Source organism: Phalacrocorax aristotelis, chromosome 1 (genome assembly GCF_949628215.1).
Source record: "Phalacrocorax aristotelis chromosome 1, bGulAri2.1, whole genome shotgun sequence".
Taxonomy (NCBI): domain Eukaryota; kingdom Metazoa; phylum Chordata; class Aves; order Suliformes; family Phalacrocoracidae; genus Phalacrocorax; species Phalacrocorax aristotelis.
The window spans coordinates 216724479-216746329 of NC_134276.1; the positions used below are offsets into that span (position 1 = coordinate 216724479).

Below are 21851 nucleotides of genomic sequence, written 5' to 3' on the forward strand. Positions count from 1 at the left end.
ATTGTGTAGTTAAAAATTATACTGCAATGTCATGCATGGCGGGCCAAATTAAGGTGACAAAGGCGAATTCAATCTTTGCATTTCCAAACTTGTCATTGTTTGACTTTGCGTCCTTAATTCTCTTAAGAAATACATAAAATTAATGTCTTCCATAAGATTAATCTGTTCTTAATGGCATTCTGAGTCATCCCCTCAATGCAGAACATGTAGGGTGCATCACTGTTGCCAGAAGTAATCTGCTAGAAGGTTTCTTGGTGAAAACCTGCCGTACATCTATATCTGGAGCCTTGTGAGGCTTCCTTGGGCCGCTCGTGTGCTCAGTGGGGATTTCCTCTTGGTGGGATGAAGGTTCGTCATGGTTTTAGCTGGGATAGAGTTAATTTCCTTCACTGTAGCTGGTACAGTGCTGTGTTTTGGACTTAGTATGAGAACAATATCAATAACACACCGATGTTTTAGTTGCTGCTGAGCAGTGCTTACACTAGTCAAGGACTTTCCCAGCTTCCCGTGCTCTGCCGGGGGCACAAGAAGCCAGGAGGGGAGGAGGCACATCCAAGAGAGCTGATCCACACTAGCCAAAGGGATATTCCATATCATGTAGTGTCATGCCCAGTATGTTAACTGGGAGGAGTTGACATGGGGAAGCAGTGATCTTGGCTTGGGGACTGGTGGCGTCGGTCAACGCATGGTGAGCCATTGCATTGCTTCTTGTTTGGGTTTTTTTTTTCCCTCCTCCCAAGGTTTCACACCTGTCTCTTTCTCTCTCGTTATTTTCCTTTTCATTATATTATTATTACTGATTTATTTTAATTATTAAACGGTTCTTATCTCAACCCACTAGTTTGCTTACTTTGGCCCTTCCCATATTCTCCCCCATCCCACAGGGGTGGGGGCAGGGAGCGAGCGGCTGCGTGGTGTTCAGTTGCTGACTGGGGCTGAACCATGGCAAGGTTGGAGCTGCACAGTGGCTGCCTCGGGTGCTCCATTGGCAGAGCAGATGTGGGAGTTATCCTGACCAGTGAAGACATGGTGAGGTCATCCTTGAACCATAGCAGATCATAGCAAATCGGATGCTGGTCGTCCTTTTAGGCTGTGCTAAGGCGTACTTGTACCATTGGAATATCAAATTTCTGAACTCTTAGGGCTGTTCCCTACTCTAAGATATGCTCTGACATCCATACTACGTTCTTCTTTACCTTTTCTCTGTTTCTGTTTCCTTTGCTCGAGATCTTTTGATTAATGAAGACTTCAGAAATTGTCTATTTTTCATTACCATTATAATTTAATCAAGCTATCCTTGAACAGTCAAACCTAAGGTCTCTCATCCACATCCTCTAGTCCTCCATGCCATGCAGAGTTTCATTCTTAATAAGTTTTTCCCGATACCTCATTTAAATCTGCTTTCCTAAGCTCTTGACCACATGTTCTTTATCACAAGTGTTGCTGAGCCTCATAAAATCCCCTCTCGCAGAGTCATTGCTATCTACAGCTTTCCCGTAATCTGTGATTACTTTATGGTTTGTATCAAGTGAAATAGGGATACGTTTTTGATCCTTACCAGTATTAAGCAGAGCACTGTTGTCTTGTTTATGCCAAGAAATTAAAACCTATTAGAACATGTCAACCAGTACTCTAATCAAGGTAAAGTTTGCCTTTAAGGCACGGGTCTTTAGGAGAGATCTGAAATGGTGATTAATGCCAGGTACTGGGAATCAAAAATTCTTGATTACACCTTTTTCTGTCACTGACCTTTCCTACGGCCTCACACAAGCAATTTAGTCTCTGGTATAGGAAACGCTTAGAAACACCATCAAGCTATTGTGGGTAAGGAATTGCCACAGGTCAGCACATCTGAGCTCTAATAGTTTGCTGCTAGTTTGTATGTGGCCATTCTCCCTCTAAAAGTTGTCTTCCCTTTCCGTTGGTTTAGCCAATTTTAAGCATATGCTGGATTTTAAAAGAGCTTAAAAGTTGTTCCCTTCACTTCACTGGAAGTTGCTTATTTCAGATTCAAGCTGCTCCTTTCCCATCTGAAAGAAGTACAGTGGTATTTGGCTGCACGGGGCAGGTATTAAAAGAATTAATTCACTTATTTTTGAGAGTTCTAAGTATCGCGAGCGCAGTGTAAATAAGCTTATAAAGAAAGAGTGGAGAACATTGCAGATTTATTGGCAGACATGAAAAGATACAGCAAGTTAGTTTAATACGGTCCCATCAACCTTGACAACGTTCCCTTAAGGACATCAGTGGTTGTCGCTCCAAGCTGGTGACATTAGGTCTGTCATTTCAGAGATAAGCTCGGTGGTGGAATCTCTGCTCTCTTTCCAGATGACTCCGCTGTTTCCCCGTTTGATAAAGCCGATTCGCATTATCGATCTGTGAAAGCCAGGGAATAAAACTGCCATCCTTTGCACTTCTCTCCGTGCAGCATCTCTCTTTGGAGGAGAGGCAACCTTCAAACTTAACTGCAAATGGGTTCCCCTGCGGAAGCAGTAGCAGGATCGGCCCAAATGTGTCAGTCTAGACTGATGGAGCCAACAGCGCAGAGACTTTAGGGAGCAAATTGTTCAGATTTGAAAGAAATCATGCTACTAAAATTGACAGGAGCTCCTCAGTCAGTCCTCTGAAGAGAAGCTGCCTCCCCTGGAGTGCTGAAAGTGGAGGTAGGAAATTACGGACAATTAAGCAGACCTCGTTGAAGTGTTTGGGGGAGTGGTTGGTGGTAAGGCTTCTCTAAAAAATGCTAACTGCGCTGCAACTGTTAGAGATGTCTCATGCAAAAAAAGGTCTTTCCTAGTGAAGAAGAGGTGCCTTTCAGGGCACCTTTCAGGGCAGGGGGTGTTGCTTTGTATATCGGGAGATCCAAGGTCAAACACTTGCTTCTGCTGCTGCTGTGTAAAACAAAGATAAAAACAATCCCAGCCTGCCCAGGGGTGAGATTAAAATATAAAAGGTTGCAAGGCAGTCTCCATGCATCGATGAAGAGGGCTGTGTAAACACCGTACATGTTTCTCCTTCTCGGACAGAATGTCTCAATCCATTATGACTCCTGACACTCAATTCCTAATTATTTTGATACATACCATTTTGAAAGGAAGAGTAATTTCTAGAAGAAACTCCTGTGCGTTAAACAGATGGCATCACTGAGATAAAGATATTTTGCAGGAAGAGATGGCAAACATTTTGTGTTAAAATATTCCCAGAATCGGCATGCTGTTCTGCGTACGCAGGAATGGGATTCTAGGGTAAAACAATTAACGCATAATAAAAATATAGCATAATACAGGCATACATAATGCAGTATGATATCAGCACAATACATATGCATTGCTTTTTTCAGCAATATGTCTAGACTTTAAGCTGGAATATCTTGTTGTTCAATTCAGAGATGGGGAACCCACCTCTGGGAATCGAGTGACCAACCTCAGAAGGAAGTTTGCCTTTTCAAAGGGATTTCTGGCATCCTGTATTTTTTTTAGGTGGGGTGTGTGTGTTATTTTTAAAAAGACATCTTTCCAGTGCATCTCAAATAGAGCAGTCAGTGATTTTTGGACTGATAAACACAAATCGTGCCCAGGTTGTGGTTTTTCACCGATTCCCCGTTTTGCTTGTTCTTCTACAGCGTTGAGTCTTCGTCTCACCAGCTGTTGGCGTTTTTGAAGGCTACCTTGTAGACCTTTTTTCCTACTCTTCGCGCCTCATCTCATCACAGTCTAGTCATTCCCCACCGCTGACGCTTGGCTCTGAGACGTAGGAATGGCAAAGGCAACGCTAAGACATTCAGAGTAACTACATGGTTTAACTTAATTTAATTGCATTCGTCCCTTTCTGTTTTCCAGATTTATCCAGGAGATAGAGCACGCCATGGAGCTTGGCCCAAGCAAGCAGTGTCCGCTCCGCGAGTTCCTCACCATGTACATCAAGAACATCTTCCTCAATCAGGTCCTGGCTGAGATCAATAAAGAGATTGAAGGTGTCACAAAGGCATCTGATCCCCTGAAAATTCTGGCTAATGCAGATACCATGAAGATCCTCGGTGTGCAGCGGCCTCTTCTGCAGGTAGGAGCTGAGTGAACGGCCAGTGCATCCTTTACTGTCCCTGTTGAGCCATGACCTGGCTATATATCCAATGAGGAAAGACATGGACCTGCTCGAGCGGGTCCAGAGGAGACCACAAAGATGATCAGAGGGATGGAACATCTATCCTATGAGGACAGACTGAAACACTTGGGGTTGTTCAGCCTGGAGAAGAGAAGGCTCCGGGGAGACCTTATAGCAGCTTAAAGGGGGGCTATAGGAAAGATGGGGGACAACTCTGTATCAGGGCCTGTAGTGACAGGATAAAGGGTAACGGTTTTAAATGGAAAGACAGTGGATTTAGATTTGATTTTAGGAATAAGTCCTTCACTGTGAGTGTGGTGAGGCCCTGGCCCAGGTTGCCCAGAGAAGCTGTGGATGCCCTGTCCCTAGAAGTGCTCAAGGCCAGGTTGGACGGGGCTTTGAGCAACCTGGTCTAGTGGAAGGTGTCCCTGCCCATGGCAGGGGGTTGGACTAGATGATCACATCCAGGCCAAACCACTGTGTGATTATATGACCCACAAAGTTTGTCTAAATATTGAGTCTGTAACTGCGATCTCTTCCAGTGTCATTGCTAGTCTATTATTTCCTCGTTCAGTCTCTGTATGCTGGTAGGTAGGTATACATTAGGTGCTCTTATGTTTTACTCGAGCGAGAGGGTGTGTTTCTCTTGCTAAATATGTCAAGCTAACAGCAACCTTTGCATCTTGTCAGGCATGTGTTGGTCATAAAGCACCTCGTAGCCATCGCAACAAATTGTTACCAGCTTCGCTAAACTTGGCCAAGAAGGCCAGCGGTGTCCTGGGGTGCATGAAAAGGACTGTGGCCAGCAGGGCGAGGGAGGTTCTCCTCCCCCTCTGCTCTGCCCCAGCGAGGCCACATCTGCAGGGCTGCGTCCAGTTCTGGGCCCCCCAGTTCAAGAAGGGCAGGGAGCTGCTGGAGCAAGGCCAGCGCAGAGCTGCCAAGGGGATCAGGGGCTGGAGCATCTCCCTTGGGAGGAAAGGCTGAGAGACCTGGGCTTGTTCAGCCTGGAGAAGAGAAGGCTGAGGGGGGATCTCATCAGTGCTTATAAATACCTGAAGGGTGGGTGTCAGGAGGATGGGGCCGGGCTCTTTTCAGTGGTGCCCAACGCCAGGCCAAGGGGCAACGGGCACAAGCTGGAACACGGGAAGTTCCACCTGAACATGAGGCCAAACCCCTTTGCTGTGTGGGTGCCAGAGCAGGGGCACAGGCTGCCCAGAGAGGCTGTGGGGTCCCTTCCCTGGAGACATTCACCCCCCGCCTGGACGCGGCCCTGTGCCCCTGCTCTGGGTGTGCCTGCTCCAGCAGGGGGTGGGACGGGGTGAGCTCCAGAGGTCCCTGCCAGCCCCACCAGTCTGGGATTCTGTGAAACCCCTACCATAGAAGTTTATTTTCAAGATTTTCAGTAATGTGTACCTCCCCCAAAAGTTCTGGGGATGCTTGCAAATCACAGAGCCATGTCATCAGACTAAATACACATGCCAAACTACCAGGAGGAGGAAAGATGAGGTCTGCCGCGTCCCAAGTGCAGCGTGTTTGTGATTGATGTGATGCTGTTGCAGCAAGGCAGCTGTATTGCTTCCTCAGCCAGATAAGAGAGATTTGAAAGATTTGGCTTTGAAGATAGAGTATTTCTATGACAAGTCTCTTTTCAAACAGCTTTTTTGAGCTCTAATGTGGAGTAGTGATAATAGCAACAAGCACGGTTCTCATCCCAACTACATGGGTAACAGGACAGTGTGGAAGCCCCCCAAAAAATTCTGAATTATATGTGTTGCCTGGGCCTGAAAGGAGTGAACTGACTGTCAGCTCTGACTCTTGCTGTGATTTGGGTCAAGCTCTTTTAATCCTTTTAAATTATTCCTTCTTATCTGTAAAATCATCTGTTCAGGGATGAATAATATTGGAGTGTTCTTAGGAAGCAGCATGCGTCTCCCAGGGTTTATACGGCCACTTTCTATCTTAGTTTATATCTGTAAAATACATGTGTATTATGATGATGTACAACAATAGTAAGAACTATTATTGTTGTTATTATTTGGGGGAAGTCGTTAGGATTTTTGCACGCATTAACGGTCATTAACACTGTGTCTGTCTGGGTGCCGTGGGTGTGGGATGGTTCTTACAGAGGGAAAGCAAAATTAGGTTCCAGCAGAGAGTTTTCAGAAGCCTTTGGAGGGAACCGGCATCCTCAGAAGGAGGGGAAAATTTTCTTAACATGGTTTAGAAAATCTCCATGATGTTTTGGAGCAGCACAGCATCCCTGAACTATTTCATCCCCAAGGTACAGCTTTAGCAACCTTCTCAGAAACCCAGTTATCAAAACCGAGAAGTGAAGGAATACGACCCGTTGTAAATAATTACCAACGTAAACATTGTTTCAGCCTCAATGTTGGGAGCATGCACCACGTAAGATGAGAGCAGGGCATTGGCCCGAGAGTGGGTTACATCTGGATATCTCATGTTAAGTCCTCTCGTGAGCTGAAGGTGGATTTGATGGCGTTTGTCTTTTTTTTTTTCCCTTGGGGCTGCGGTGCCGATCAGGTGTAATGTGTAGTGAATAGTAAAAATAGTAAAAATGCAGCAGGAATGGTCATGAAATAAGAGCAGAGTATTGAAAACAACTTCAACGAGAGCAGAAGAGGTTTTGTAGGATCAAGAACTCAAATGCATTGGCTGAGCGGGGCTGGCAGGAGCACAGCAGAGAGGGGCTGCGCTGGGGAAGAAATTACAAAGTACGCCCTCATTTTGCAGTTACGCCGGTGATGCCTCACCGTTGCAAGCGCCTGGGGAGAAAAGCAGCATGCCAAATCTGTGACACACATAGAAGTCTCGGAAGACTTGATTTTCAGGACAGGGCTAAAAAAAATAAGTTTTAGGGCAGGTTTGGTTTCCACAACAGAAAAAGTATCTGAAAATTGAACCTGTGAATCACAGAATCATAGAATCATTAAGGTTGGAAAATACCCTTAAGATCATCGAGTCCAACCGCTAACCTACCACTGCCAAGCCCACCACTAAACCATATCCTCAAGTACCGCATCTACCCTTCCTTTAAATACATCCAGGGATGGAGACTCCCCCACCTCTCTGGGCAGCCTGTGCCAATCCCTGACCCCTCTGGCAGGGAAGACATTTTCCCTCATCTCCAACCTAAACCTCCCCTGACGCAGCTTGAGGCCGTTTCCTCTCGTCCCATCACTGGTGACTTGGGAGCAGAGACCAACCCCCCCCTCACTCCAGCCCCTCTCAGGCAGCTGCAGAGAGCGAGAAGGGCTCCCCTCAGCCCCCTCTTCTCCAGGCTAAACCCCCCCAGCCCCCTCAGCCGCCCCCCAGCACACTTGTGCTCCAGACCCTGCCCCAGCCCCGCTGCCCTTCTCTGGACACGCTCCAGCCCCTCCAGGGCCTTCTTGTCCCGAGGGGCCCAAACCTGAGCCCAGCATTCGAGGTGGGGCCTCCCCAGGGCCGAGCACAGGGGCCCCATCCCTGCCCGGCTCCTGCTGGCCACACCAGTGCTGACACAAGCCCGGGGGCTGGTGGCCTCCTTGGCCACCTGGCCACTGCTGCCTCATGCTCAGTGAGTTACAATAGAAAGCGAAATTCTACTTACTCACGGTCTGAGGAGCCTGGTGAAGATGTTATTTGAAGTTCGTTTTGAGAGATCAGGAAATAAATAGGTGTATTCCATGTTGCAGTATGTATTGTTTGCCTTTCTTTTGTTTTCTCCTATGAGAATTAAACTGAGTGAGAAGCCAAACTTGGCCTGCGCAGGCGTCTGACCTTACTGAGAGCAGAAAAATACTTCATCATAATATTAACACGCAAGCTTTGGAGCAGGACCATGAAGGCTCTTAACCTTACAAATTTGTTTTGGATTCTTAATGCGATAATGTATTTTTGTGGATTTTGCCTTCATTTGTAGCCATGAAAATGTGTTCCATAATATCAATGTATTTTCTTAAAGTTCATTTGGGGTTGAAGAGTCAGAATGGCTTGGAATTTTCTCATCCAGTTCCTATAATTTCTTTCTCATAATGGATGGAAATCATTTTGAACTGGAATTATTCTTGGTCAGAATGTACATGGTCAGAATGTCTGCCTGTTCCCGACATTATAGACGGGTAATTTTGTGAAAGAGAAGAAAAATTGCTGCCTCTTTGAACTAAGTCATCCAAATAGCTCCCTAAAATAATTTTATTGATTTTTACATTAGAAGAAAAAAAAGGCTATTTCTACATTGACAGTGCTGAAGCCTGAAATTTTTGCCCTCATCACCTCATAGGGACGATGAAAATACAGTGTGTCGCGTGAATGAGCCTTGCACCTCTCTCCCAGCGCTGTGTGATTTTCCCTGCCTTGTGTCATTCATGGAGGGGTTCGGGGTTCAACCATCCCACTCCTTTCTACCCTGAAGATCTTTCTGAAGCTTCTGCGGCAGAAGCTGGCGCTGTGATTTGAACACGACTCAAGAATTTATCAGTTCCTGCTGCACAGGCTGATAATAGCTGCGTTTTGATAAGTATCAGCACATGTTTGAACTGAATTAGCTTATAGATAAGAGGTTTTCTAGCATCCCATGCCATCAGGTCCTCACAGATGAATCATCCATTTTTGTAAAGATTATGCTTTAAAAAAGAAATTGTAGCTGTCCTTTGTAAATATTACGTTCGAGTGGGAGGATGGTCGTTTGCCATTCTTCCATCCTTAAATCTCAACTATTGTAAATCCCTTTCCTTTTCAGAGTGGCTGAATAACCATGAAACTAATTTGTCTCAGAATTATTCTGCGTTAAACTTCATGCTGTAATTGTTTAAATCAATACTAAATTAGGCTACAAGCAGCTCGACAGCTTCTTATTGCCTGTTCTTGTTCAGTTCATGTCGAGGTGATAAATCTTTCCAGCTAGGTGGTCACTACTAATAGTGGCCTTAAAAATGTGTTGCCCTGTCTCCATCCAGCAAGAAACAAGTGCGAGTTGCTTTGATCTTCCCACTCGTAGCAGCAGAGCGGGATTTTTCATTAAGAGCATCAGTGTGACAGTTGTTTCTTATAGCCGTATTCTGTAGATGATGGGCCTGGTAGTTTTCTGGCCAAGCTCCAGTGTCTGAAAATCCAGCGGAAGAACCCCTTCAAAAGTCAGAGTGTGTTTGCAGGATAATGATTTGCTAGAGCTAAATACCCCATCACCCGCAGCGCTTAACCCGTGCCTGAAGTCACTCGCTTGTGACTTTCCGAGGAGACATCACTGGTAGCTTTGGCATGTTTTCTTCCCGACAAATTACTGGTTATTAAGAAGAATGGTCACAGTGAGTGGCGCTGAAATGGCTTACCAGCAGTGATGGGTGCATGCTTTGATAGTGAGTGGATCTTATTATTTATTAGAGTAAACAAATTAGTTGTTTTTTCCAGGCTGGCTTCCAACGATGAAAATCCATTAAGGAACAGGCACGGCTGATCAATTGAGTTTTTCCCATTCAAGGACAAGGGTGACTTTTGAGGCAGCACCTGTGGTTCTGGTCTTCATATTTCTATTTTTTTGCAGTGACATGGTGTCTGAAACAGTATGAAGTGCTTTGCAGATGTTTTCATCGCTTGTGTGATGCATCTGTTTCCATTGCACAGCCGAAACGTCAAGAGGTTAAGACCCACCAACTGAGTCTGTGGTTCAATTTCCAGCTGAATCCTCTTTGTCAGTTTGCAATGAGAGACAAAATTATCTCTCCGTGAGAGTCTGACTCTCCCTATCGCTTTCAATATTTCTTTAGATAATTTTTCCTCTGGGGGGATCATTTAGCGTGGTTACTGCCTTTTGTGGAAGCTTTTACAAGGTTCCCGTGTAAGTCATCTGCAGATGTGTAAGTTCTCCACTGAGGCTGATTGTGGAGCTGTAAGTTATAGAAAAGCAATTGCTAGCTTTAGGCAAACTGTTATGGCGGTGCTTCAATTTATTTTAAAAATCAAGTTTAACATGCACGTTCAGTAAAGCCTAGGTAGGAGACGGCTTCAAGTTGCGTATGGACATATTGAAGCAGCACACCTTGCAGGCAGAATTAGTTTCTTCCCCTAAGGATCTGGCAAAGCAAAGTCAGGCTTCATAAACCATCCCACAGATGTGACTCACATTTGACCTGAAGGAAACAGTCACACATTTGAGGTCTCTGTAGCCTAGTAATCCCTGCAGCCGTTGGGTATCTCTTCCACAGGTAGGTGCAATCTTGCGTTGGAGTCAGCCAGAATCCCTATAACCCTCGTTTGTTCAGGGCTAAATCCAAAGCTGTATTCCCCATCTCTCGTGACCTGAGGCTCAACACCAAGCTGGTCTTGGCCATGTGGTTTCTATCTAGAACATGTAAGAACCTCTCTCCTATTTAAACAAACTTTTTGAGAGCTGGTAGTATCACAGCTGCTCTACCTGGAACATGCTCTATTAGAAATTAACACTACAGAGAAAAGTAAAAGCCTAAGTCTTGACTGAAAGCAGTGAGAATTGGGTGCAAATGTCTTTGATCATGTTCCCACCTGAGACCACCAACTTGTTTTGTTCACCTCAACAAGTATGTGTCTTATGACAGCAATTTTTGGCCCATTCCAACCCAAATTGGATTTGAACTTCATAAGTGATGGGTTACTGTTATTTCCAGCTCTTTAATAACCTTTTTTTTTAGTATTTACATACCCAGTATCACAGGATTGTCATGATGTTAGTTGGAAGAGACCTCTGGAAGTCAGTCTCATCTGCCTAAACCTCTGGCCCAGAACCAAAGTCCAGTGAACACCAGATCAGGTCAGTTGTGGCTTTGTCTCGGTGAGTCTTGAAAAATTCCAGAGGTGGAGATCCCCTGGGCAATAGTTCTGCATTATTCTCCTACTGGAGAGCTTTGTCCGATCCTAGAATTTTTGGCTGCTGTCCCTTATTATGTCACACGTATGATTTATAGAATAGACCAGGAGTCTTCACTTAAATCACATACTATTTTTACTTCTAGAAATGTGAAGCCTACACACAGCGCAGCTCTTGCATCTGCCTAAGGCCCATTAGGTGTGAAGCAGAATAACTAGCCCAAGGACCACTTTCACAGCCTTCACACTTCTACCTGAGGTTGTATCTTGTTATGGCTGATCTCCGGTTTAAATTATTATGGTGTTATTAAAATATACCTCCGTGGGGTCAGTCTATCCACAGTGGTTGTGACAGTGCTAGAGGTGAAAGTGTTCATGGGGAGGGTATGTATCATACCTATGTGTCTAATCAAAAGATGTTATGGGCAAAGCAGACCAGTTAATAAAAAGAGATCACCCAGTCTTGTATCTCTTAGCATACGTTGTGCTTTTGATTGGTAATTCTTAAATGTTTTTTCAATAATTTAATTTAATTGGTAAAACTTACTGTTTGAAGACTGCCTTTCTAACAAGGCTTTATCTCTGGATCTGTGTCTTTGTAGTGCATCAGCCAACATTGTTCCTAGGGTCCAAGAGCTATTATTTCATGGTCAATTCACGTCATTCGCTTTGTTTGCTCAGGGTTGCGTCTACTGGGTTATTTTAGAAGATGACCTGAGCTGGGAAAGCTCTATTTCGTGGAATCATAGAATCATAAAGGTTGGAAATGACCTCTAGGATCATCAAGTCCAACCACCAACCCAACACCCCCAGACCTCCTAAACCATGTCCCCAAGTGCCACGTCTATGTGTTGTTTGAACCCCCCCAGGGACGGTGACTCCCCCACCTCTCTGGGCAGCCTGTGCCAATGCCTGACCACTCTGGCAGTGAAGGCACTTTCCCTAATCTCCAACCTAAACCTCCCCTGACGCAGCTTGAGACCATTTCCTCTCGTCCTGTATTTCCAACCTTAATCTCTGCATTTGAACAAAAGTGATGACCAACACTCTGAATGCCCTTGGGAACCAGGAGCTTCAGGATGGAAAAGCTCAACCTCCTGAGCTACTGGTGCTGAGAAACCTGGCTGTAATGGGGTCAAACCTTGTGTTTTCAGGGTGGGTTGGAGGGTGTGGACTGGCTGCTGTCTCTTTTGATCTTTCTGCAGCAAGAATTTTTGGTAGACAAGCTGGAGAGAAGTAATGGTTTCTGACACATCTGCTGACAGGGACTGAATTGCATTAGCACTCTGTCAATCCCATCCTCTAAGAGCTGCCTTTTTTGAGACCTGTTTGACTTTACTGGCTATCAAAGGCATCCTCAGTTTTTGGCCTGCAAGGGGAGAGCAGCAGGCAGTCACGGGAGAGGCGGATAGCGAATCCGCGGGGATCAGCTGCTCTAAGGGAGCAGAAGGGGCATTAAGCCCCCAGGGTCACGCTGGGAGCTTGAAAGAGTGTGAAGAGAAGTCAGCTTTGCTTCTGTGCATTTTCTGCCTCTCTCTGTTTTTTCTGGTCATTAGTCCCACAAGTGGGACTCAAGCCAAAAGGGAAAGAGAAACATACTCCAATTCTCGCACGCTGGAGATGGCCTGGCAAAAAAAAAGAAAAAAAAAAGAGAAATAAAAACTAGCTGTCACTGTCTTCTTGGCCTTGAAGATTGACATCTCACTAGCAGGTCCTGTCTGTGTCATTGCAATTCCCTGTACAGCTCCTGGATTAATCCTGTCTCCGTAGATGCAGTATCTGTTGAGCTGGTAGGGCTTTTATCCCTTTTCTTTTGCTCCTGAATCAATATGGGGGTTTAGATGGAGATGGGAGAAACTACATGCATAGTCTGCTTCTTTCCCACTCTTTTTGATAGGATTTTATTTTAAAATCCCTCAGTCGTCATGCATGCAACGATTTCTGGCTTGGCCAGAAGTCGACGGGAGCGTGCAACAGTTGACGTAGGGAGGCTGTGGGAGATGCACTGGCGTGGTACCGGGAACGCCTCCGGGGTGCTGAGCCCATCGGCTCCCACTGATGTTGGTGAGATGTGGAGGAGCATCCATATCTTGCAGGATTAACCCTTTTAAGGGACTCTCGCTGTCGTGGCATTTACAGTGTTCATCCTTAGCCTGGTCCGTGCAACTGTGTTTCAGTGGCAGTTCATCGAGTAGTAACTAGACTGGTAAAACACTGAAAATTCCCTGTAAGTTATTTTATTTTAAAATTTTTTTCTTCTTGCAGTCTTCTTTTTTTCAGAAGTTGGGAGTAAACCGCATGCACCTGCCCCAGCCTCGGTCACAGGCCTCGATTGATTATTTTAATTACCAAAACAGCCCAGACAGGCTCCCTCAGCAGTAGTATTGCGCTTGCAAATTCTCATTTTGCCTCACATGGCTGAGCCCACATGGCTGGTGTCAGAAACAGCCCCTCTTATCTTTCTGACCAGAGGAGAAGCCATTTAGCTTGGCCACCCTCCTGTTTGTTTAATGCTTAAGCTGCACATTTCTCATTTGCAACCTCATTAAGTGTACAGCATCCGGGGCAGGAGAGCACGTCCTTGGGATGCGGAGGCAGGGCTGGCCGTGTCGTTGACCCAGGCGTGCTTCTGAAAAGTAAGTGTGAAGTCTCAGATACAGCTACAAGAGAAGCGACGCTTCCCCCAGCTTTCCCTCTTTCCCTCCAGCTGCCAATTTTAAGCCGTGTTTTGACTTCGCTAGGGTTGTTTCTGTGATGGATGGCCGGCTCTGCGGTGTCCAGGAGGCTCTTAGCATCCACTTGTGAGCACCTGCAAAGGCAAAGTCTGATGAACTGGACTTGAAGGAGATCCGTATGGCTCCATCACCAACAGCCCTCCCGGGGTTGCCTTCATAAGTATCTTTTCACTAGGAAAGTTTAATTACTTGCTTTTTTGAAACAGAGCAGTGGTAGTTTGGGGCCTTGTTTGGGCTTTTTTTGGCTTTCCTTGCACCCATTAGCTGAAGGTTGTGTCTGTCACAACAGCACAGGTATTTTTTCCCTTCCCTCTGCTTGGTTCATTTCGTGAATCCCAAATCCAGCCTGTACCACGGTCTCATGCAACGCACTTCATAGATGGCTTCAAGAGAAGAAACTTGCCTGTGTTCTTGCCAGGCTCACTGAAAACCACATTCATTTTTTCTCCCCTTGCATTTGAAGCCTGAGCCCGTTTCATTTAGGAAGAATAACTCTTAATTTCTAGTTTTTGAAATGTTTTCCTAATCAGAAGTGCTGTATGAGAAGAGCCATCGCATTTTAAATAATTGATGGCTACTTTATTGAGTTGTCAGCACTAATTCATCCTCCTTTTGAAGTGCTCAGATGTTCAAAGGAGTAATCCTTTTACAACGTGCTCATTTTTTTGAAGAAAAGTTCATTTTTATAATTACTTTTTTTTTTTTTTTACAGTGCGGAGAGTAATTGTAGCTATGCGGCGAGGGGGAGGGATGAAGTACCTTCCAGCTCACGCAGGCTCTAAAATGCCTTTATTACTACTTTTGCTGTTAATTTCTCTGCCTCCCTCCTCTTGCAGAGGTTTAATTATACCTGTTTTAAAAGTGCATTTTGAAATATGACACCTAGTTCTCATAGAGAACAAAAGAGAGATTAATCTATTGTTAAAAGGAAAGGTAAAGAAGCTCGATATTATTTTTTGTCAGGGGCTGCCCCTCCCTGACAGGCAGCATTCAGTGGGAGGATTGCAGAGAAGTAGCTGGGGTTTTGAAGGAAGGGACTTGTCGACAGGAGAATTAAAAACTGAAAAACAGATGCAGAGATGCTGCAAGATCCTTCTTGCACGGTGAGTTTCCCCTCCTCTCCTCTGCTGGCAGAGAGGAAGGTTCTTGCTAGAGTGTGTAAACTTTGCTAGCAGTTTAAAGGTTAATAGCACTCTAAATTACATCTGAAAGACTTGAGAGAAGGCAGTAAATTAAGTTTCCTCTCTTGTTACTAATCTGTAAATAAACCCTTTCCATTTCAAAAAAAAACCTAGTAGTTTCCTCACTCACACAAAGCTGTCAGATTGGTAATGTTTTTTTGCAAATGATCTGCTTTTGTGCTGTGATCTTTGCTTCCGTGAACTTCACCGTACAGAAGGGAAAAGCTTTTCCCTTGCACCACCTGTGCAGCAGCACCGTGAAGCTCTCGAGTGGTACCAGGTTCCGCAGCCCCAGTTCTGGTCATTATGGGCCTGGTCCAGGACTCACTAAGGAATTTAAACCATTGGGATAGGCTCTTTAATTAAAATATTCGGGGACCTTGTGTCTCTGTAAACTGCTACATGGAGTGAAAATAGAGTAAAATGATACAGCTCTACAGGAGAGCCTTGCCCCGGGCTGTGTTCTAGTTTAATTAATTAGGTGCTGATTATAGCTGCTGGAAAAGGTAAAGGGAAGAGAGAATGGAAAAGCATTGAATTTGTGAAGATGGTATCCTAGATTCCCATCTCAGCTGACCTTGAAGTCAGTGGAGTTACACTGGATTTCTTCCAGCGCAAGTGAGATGAGATCTATCCAATTAGCTCTAAATAATGTCTGTAGTCTGTCATTTTAAACATTAAAGGACAGGAAAAGGTACGGTCATTCAGCTGCATCCAACTCCTGTTTGCGTGAATAGCATCAGCCTCAATAACCTCTTGAGTTGCATACAATTAAAAGAAAAACAGGCTTGAAAATGAAGGAAACCAAACGTTCAAGCCTCCAAGGGAGCTCCAAGGCACTTGCAGCAAAAGGCACGGAGATTTCTCTGCTTAATTCTATTTTTTCTCACTTAAGGGTCGTGTCAGAGACTGTATTAAGGGCGGGTTGGTGACAGGTTGAAATTTGGTATTAACGTGGCATTTCACATTGAATTCCTGCTCTGTTGTTTTCCATGGCCACAAAATGAAAAATATTATTAATCACCGTTTTAGTTAGAAACTTCAGAATAGTGAAGATGACCCATTTGCATGGAAGTATTGACTGCAAAAGTGTACACGAGCTGGTGCGTTAGAGCTCTCACCCAAGTGCCAGTCAAACCACTGATCTGAAAATAAAACTATGTGTTTTGGTTCTTCCTAGAGTTACTTGAAGAACTGTTTCCTGTCCTCTAACTAGAAAAACTTTAGCTTTGCTGTTTGCGTTGCCACTGATACAATAGAGCAGTCTGCAAACCGTCAGGGAATGGCATTGGGTCCCACTGGGTGATGTAGGAAAATGGTGCTGCGGTGTAATACCTGCACTTGCAGACTTAAAAGGATGTAAGTTTGGAACAACTATTGGAGAAGTCCGTTCCCAGATTGGTACAGGTGATCTCATTGCCTCTCAAAACAAAGCTGCATCTGAAAGGTGGCTCTTCTGTCTTGCTTCTCCATTTAAAGCCCTTTTTCTTGTTCCCAGGTTGGAGGTAGCAGCCAACATTGACCACACCTCAAGGCAGAGACTGTAGTTTGAACTATTCAAAAAAAAAAAAAAAAAAAAAAAAGAAGAAGAGAGAAAAAGAGGGAAGAGGTTAAGATTAAGCACCCGATGCTCTGAAAATAAAAGCCTGCTGTTAGATCAGGAAGGAGTATCCATGACAAATGGACTCAGGCAAGCAGGATCTACCTGCTCTTGAGTGTAAACCAGCAAATAGCTGGAGGGTGTCAGGGCTTACTTGGTCTTTTAGGTTCTTAAAAATAATATGGCGACACTTGCATGGTTTGTCAAGCCAAGAAAATGTTGTTTAATTGAAATGAATTGCCTGTGTGTATATAAATAGGACGAGACGCAGTGGCCTCAAGCTGCGTCAGGGGAGGTTTAGGTTGGAGATTACGAAAAACTTCTTCACCGAAAGGGTTGTCAGGCACTGGAGCAGGCTGCCCAGGGGGGTGGGGGAGTCTCCATCCCTGGAGGTATTTAAGAGAAGGGCAGACGTGGTGCTTGAGGATATGGTTTAGTGGTGGGCTTGGCAGTGATAGGTTAGCGGTTGGACTCGATGATCTTAAGGGTCTTTTCCAATCTTAACGATTCTATAATTCTATGATTCTATATGCATATTGAAGTTTCTGTGTCGTGGCCTCAAACCGGTAATATGGGCTGAGCATCTCTTAATTGCATTTGACGTTGCATTTCACAGCTGGGCTGAAGAGTGCCCAGAAAAGCTGCTTTCCATCAAGTCAAGTTTCAGGTGAGGGGGAACAAGTCCTCCTGCTAAATTTTACATTAATAATTCACCAGGACCATAGCACTGGAGATATAAAGAGCTGGTTGAAGTTTTGAAAAGGAGAGAAAGACTTTTCAAATCGAAATGTTGATTTGACAGTGAGCTAATGCAAAGAGTTTAACCCAGGCGTTGATATGCTCAGGCAGGTATGTTTGGGTGTCTGAAGAGCTGTGAGTTTCACAAATAAACTCCATTTTTTATATAATGGGAATAAGAGCTCTTGAACATTAAACAATGCAGCCTTGAAGAGAAGAAGGAATTTAACAGCACCTTCACTTTTGTTTTGCTGAACATCACTCTTAGCCTGACATGTTTTTATAACCATTCAAAAAAAAAAAACCACAGAAAAGAAAGAAAGATTATGGAGTGGTTCATCTTGAGTGTGCTCACCAGGCAAGTGGTCGACAGCCGGGGGATCAGGCCCAGCCAGCACGGCTTCATGACAGGCAGGCCCTGCCTGACCAACCTGGCCTCCTTCTGTGACAGGGTGACCCGCCTGGTGGGTGAGGGAAAGGCTGTGGATGTGTCTGCCTGGGCTTTAGCAAAGCCTTTGGCACCGTCTCCCCCAGCACCCTCCTAGAGAAGCTGGCAGCTCATGGCTTGGCCGGGTGGCCCCTTCGCTGGGTAAAACCCGGCTGGTGGCCGAGCCCAGAGAGTTGGGGTGATCGGAGCTAATTCCAGCTGGCGGCCGGTCACGAGCGGGGCTCCCCAGGGCTCAGTGTTGGGGCCAGCCTTGTTTAATGTCTTTATCCATGATCTGGGTGAGGGGATCGAGTGCGCCCTCGGTGAGTTTGCAGGTGACACCAAGCTGGGCGGGAGCGTCGATCTGCTGGAGGGCGGGAAGGCTCTGCAGAGGGACCTGGGCAGGCTGGATCCATGGGCCGAGGCCAGTTGTGTGAGGTTCAACAAGGCCCAGTGCCGGGTCCTGACCTTGGGTCACACCAACCCCAGGCAACGCTCCAGGCCTGGGGCAGAGGGGCTGGGAAGTGCCCGGCGGAGAAGGCCCTGGGGGTGCTGGCTGACAGCCGGCTGGGCATGAGCCAGCAGTGCCCAGGTGGCCAAGGAGGCCACCAGCCCCCGGGCTTGTGTCAGCCCTGGCGTGGCCAGCAGGAGCCGGGCAGGGATGGGGCCCCTGTGCTCGGCCCTGGGGAGGCCCCACCTCGAGTGCTGGGCTCAGGTTTGGGCCCCTCGGGACAAGAAGGGCCTTGAGGGGCTGGAGCGTGTCCAGAGAAGGGCAGCGGGGCTGGGGCAGGGTCTGGAGCACAAGTGTGCTGGGGGGCGGCTGAGGGGGCTGGGGGGGTTTAGCCTGGAGAAGAGGGGGCTGAGGGGAGCCCTTCTCGCTCTCTGCGGCTGCCTGAGAGGGGCTGGAGTGAGGGGGGGCTGGTCTCTGCTCCCAAGTCACCAGTGATGGGACAAGAGGAAACGGCCTCAAGCTGCGTCAGGGGAGGTTTAGGTTGGAGATTAGGGAAAATGTCTTCCCTGCCAGAGCGGTCAGGCCCTGGCACAGGCTGCCCAGAGAGGTGGGGGAGTCACCGTCCCTGGGGGGGTTCAAAGAGCATGTGAATGTGGCACCTGGGGCCATGATTTAGGAGGCCTGGGGGTGTTGGGTTGACATTTGGACTTGATCTTAGAGGTCTTTCCAACCTTAATGATTCTATGATTCTATGAAATTGCCCTAATGGAGACAAGTAGGCAAATCCCTTGATAATCTGTAGCTAAGTTAGTGTTCCAACTCCTATATACATTAATTGGAAAGGGAAAATTTTGGGCAGGGCGCAGAGAAGCATCACAAAGCCTTCCAAAAATCTTTTAAAATACATATATCTGTATATTTTGTTGTATTTCTTTATTTATGGTAGCTTGAGCTTGAGCCGCAAGGCACTGCGCTGTGAACAGTGAAGGAAGGAAGAGGGGAACTGTGCATGCTGACAGTATTGGCAGGTTGTTGTTGGAGTAAACAGGAGGGTTTGAACCCCTTGAGATCTGCTTCTCCAGATACTCATTCGGTGGTGGGCTGGTTTTAGCCACCCTCACTTCAGTGCATTGCGCCTTCCCCCCGGGCTGTTCCCCCAAACTCCTCTTTCGGTATTTTCACATGGGTATCAGCTTGGCTTTTTTCTTTCAAAGTGCATTCCCACCCTGTATCTCTTGGCACCGATCCATATCTCAGTAATGAGAGAGGTTGTTTTCCCTCTGATGAGGAAAATTATTTTAAATGTTTTTCGTCTAATAGGTTAGCAAGTGTTGAAATTGATGTAATGAAATAATGACAGGGGAGCATCTCCCCGAGAGTTTACTGCAGTGGTGAAAAACATTCTTCTTGACAGGCTTCAGGTATTTCTTCTAGGTTTATTCCCTTGCACTTGCTCTTTTGCTTTGATTTTAATTACCAAACAGCTCTTGAAGGCATAGGGTGGCATCAGGTAAGCCCAGTCTATCTCCTCTAGCCGGCACATCCACACCAACCTCAGCTACCACCACCAGATCGGTACTTGACCACTAGCTTTTGCAGGAGGTGGTACACATCACTGGCTCTTCGCTTCCCCTTTTCCTTCCCTAAACCCCCAGTGACTGGTTATAACTTGTAGCCAGGACATAATTTAAGGTTATTTATAGATTATTCCTTACTTACCATCTTTAGTTGCAAAATTTTTGCAGGTATGGTGGTAGCACAAGGCTTCAAGAGAGATTTGAATGAAGGTGCGGATGACATGGCTGGCCAGTGGAGGATTTTCCATGCATAAGAAATCATAAAAATCCTGAAATAATTATACTGGAGATATATAAACGACACATTCAAGATTAGTGCTGATGCCAGAGGAGGACCCAACACAAAAGCAGGCAGCAGTTGAGTGGCCGGGATGGAGTAGCGCATGTCTGGCCCAGGAAGCTGTTTGGTTCCCATCCCTACCATCGATTTGTGCATTCAACTTTTTTAAGAGGCTACTAAAACTCAGCTCCAGGTCCAGGTTGTGAGATAATCCTGTCTCTTTTTGTACTGGACTCTGGAGGGCTGGAAGGGAACTCAGGAAACAACCAGTCGGAAAGTTCATATCAGCCCAGGCTAGGAGCGGCTATTTACAGAGCGGCTTGATGGCTGAGTTTGTCGTACAAGTCAGGTCAAAATCACCTTCTTTGGGGTTGGTTTTGGTTGGGGTTTTTTTTTTTGATCTAATTCAAGGTGCTGATTTTGGGTTGCATGCGTGGCTGGGAAAAAGGAGCTGACTTTAGTTTGGTTGATATTCTGACGGTGGCTTCATGGAGCAGGTCAGTGTAGACGAGGTCTAACGCAGCAAAAAAAATCGTGGCGGAAGTTTGTGGATCTATCCTTAAATCTTCACATTTGGGGATCGGCATCCGCAGGCAATGGGGAGGAATAGAGGAAAATTTCTAGAGGCAGGAGTGGAGAAAGGCAATATCTGGGAGCCGACAGCCTTCTGTGGGTGGTCTTTCAATGAGAACATCATCTCCAGAATGTGCCGTTAGCTGTCCAAGGCCTCTTCCCTTCCCTCACCTCACTGAACAATGTCAGACAGCAGTAAGTCCACAACTGCTTGCTGGTCCCATATCCTTGCAGTAATTAAACATAAAGGTCATTTACTACAAGAGTTAGTTCATGCTCCCTAATTATTTTTTTTTCGTTTAATTGCATAATAAAGCAGGAGAAGCCCATTTTTAAGCACCTTTTCTATGGTAAAAATAGCAGTCAGGTTGCAATTTAAAGTATTTTTCACTTCTGTGATCTGTTCTTTTCAATCATATGACTCCATATCTGCTCTCTCTCTTAGCTTTCCCATCAGTTTATGATCACATGAAGCCTCCAGCATCCTTCCTGGTTTATTTTTGTGTACCGCACTCTTAGGAAAGGAAAATGAAAATAGAAGGAGCACAGAAAACTTGAATACTGTAATTGCTTTTTCAATCAATTTTAGAGTCCTGCTGAAGGAACAAAATGCAAGAGCATTTAGAATTATGTTTATGTTTCCAACTTATTGCAATAAAATGCTCAAATCTCTTTTCTGCTCTCTTCTATCGTAGATATCCTTGGCGCAGTAAATTATTAAGCAGATGGTGGGAATATTTAGGTAAGGCCATGGAAATTGGTCAATAAAAGCTTGCGAAGGCAAACGTCAGGATTTGTCCCACTTCCAGCATTCCCAAGCAGCTTTGCAGATCACCAGCTTCGGGAAATGGGATGGGGCGTGTGTGTTGGTGGTGGCCACAGTGCTATGCAGTTCCTGGAATGGAGAGGAGAGGCTTAAAGATCGTGGTTTCAGGGGAGAGAGGGGAAGGGACCGTGTAAGTGCCTGACTGCAGCCCAGTTCATGATGGTGCCATTTGAGTCTTCCCTATGATAAGGAAATTCCAGGGATGGCTCAAAAAGCTTTGTGTTGAAGGTTACCCTCCCCCCAAAAAAATAAAAAAGATATTTTAAGCAAAAGTTAATCTTCCAGTGTCATAAGTGACATCTGCTTTAAGGGGGTTATGAAATTACAGTTTTAAAACCCCATAGGCAGAGTGGGCTGGGGCTGCTCGGGGCTGGGACTGGTACCCTGGGCAGGCAGCGACAGGGAAGATGCAACGCTTCAACTCTAAATTGATGTACATGGGGACAGCTTAAGGCTCAAACAATTGAAGAGCTGTAGCTCAGGACTAAGGTGTGTTGGCAGACAAAGGTAAATGAGTCTGGCAGT

At 45.8% G+C, this 21851-nt stretch overlaps 1 protein-coding gene across 1 annotated transcript in view; it reads left to right on the forward strand.

Moving 5' to 3' along the window:
• Positions 1 to 21851, forward strand: part of EXOC4 (exocyst complex component 4) — a 426451-nt gene that overhangs the window by 297610 nt on the left and 106990 nt on the right. The window contains exon 11 of the mRNA XM_075081692.1: positions 3840 to 4059. Coding sequence (XP_074937793.1) covers positions 3840 to 4059 — 220 coding nt within the window. The remainder of the gene's footprint in view (positions 1 to 3839; positions 4060 to 21851) is intronic.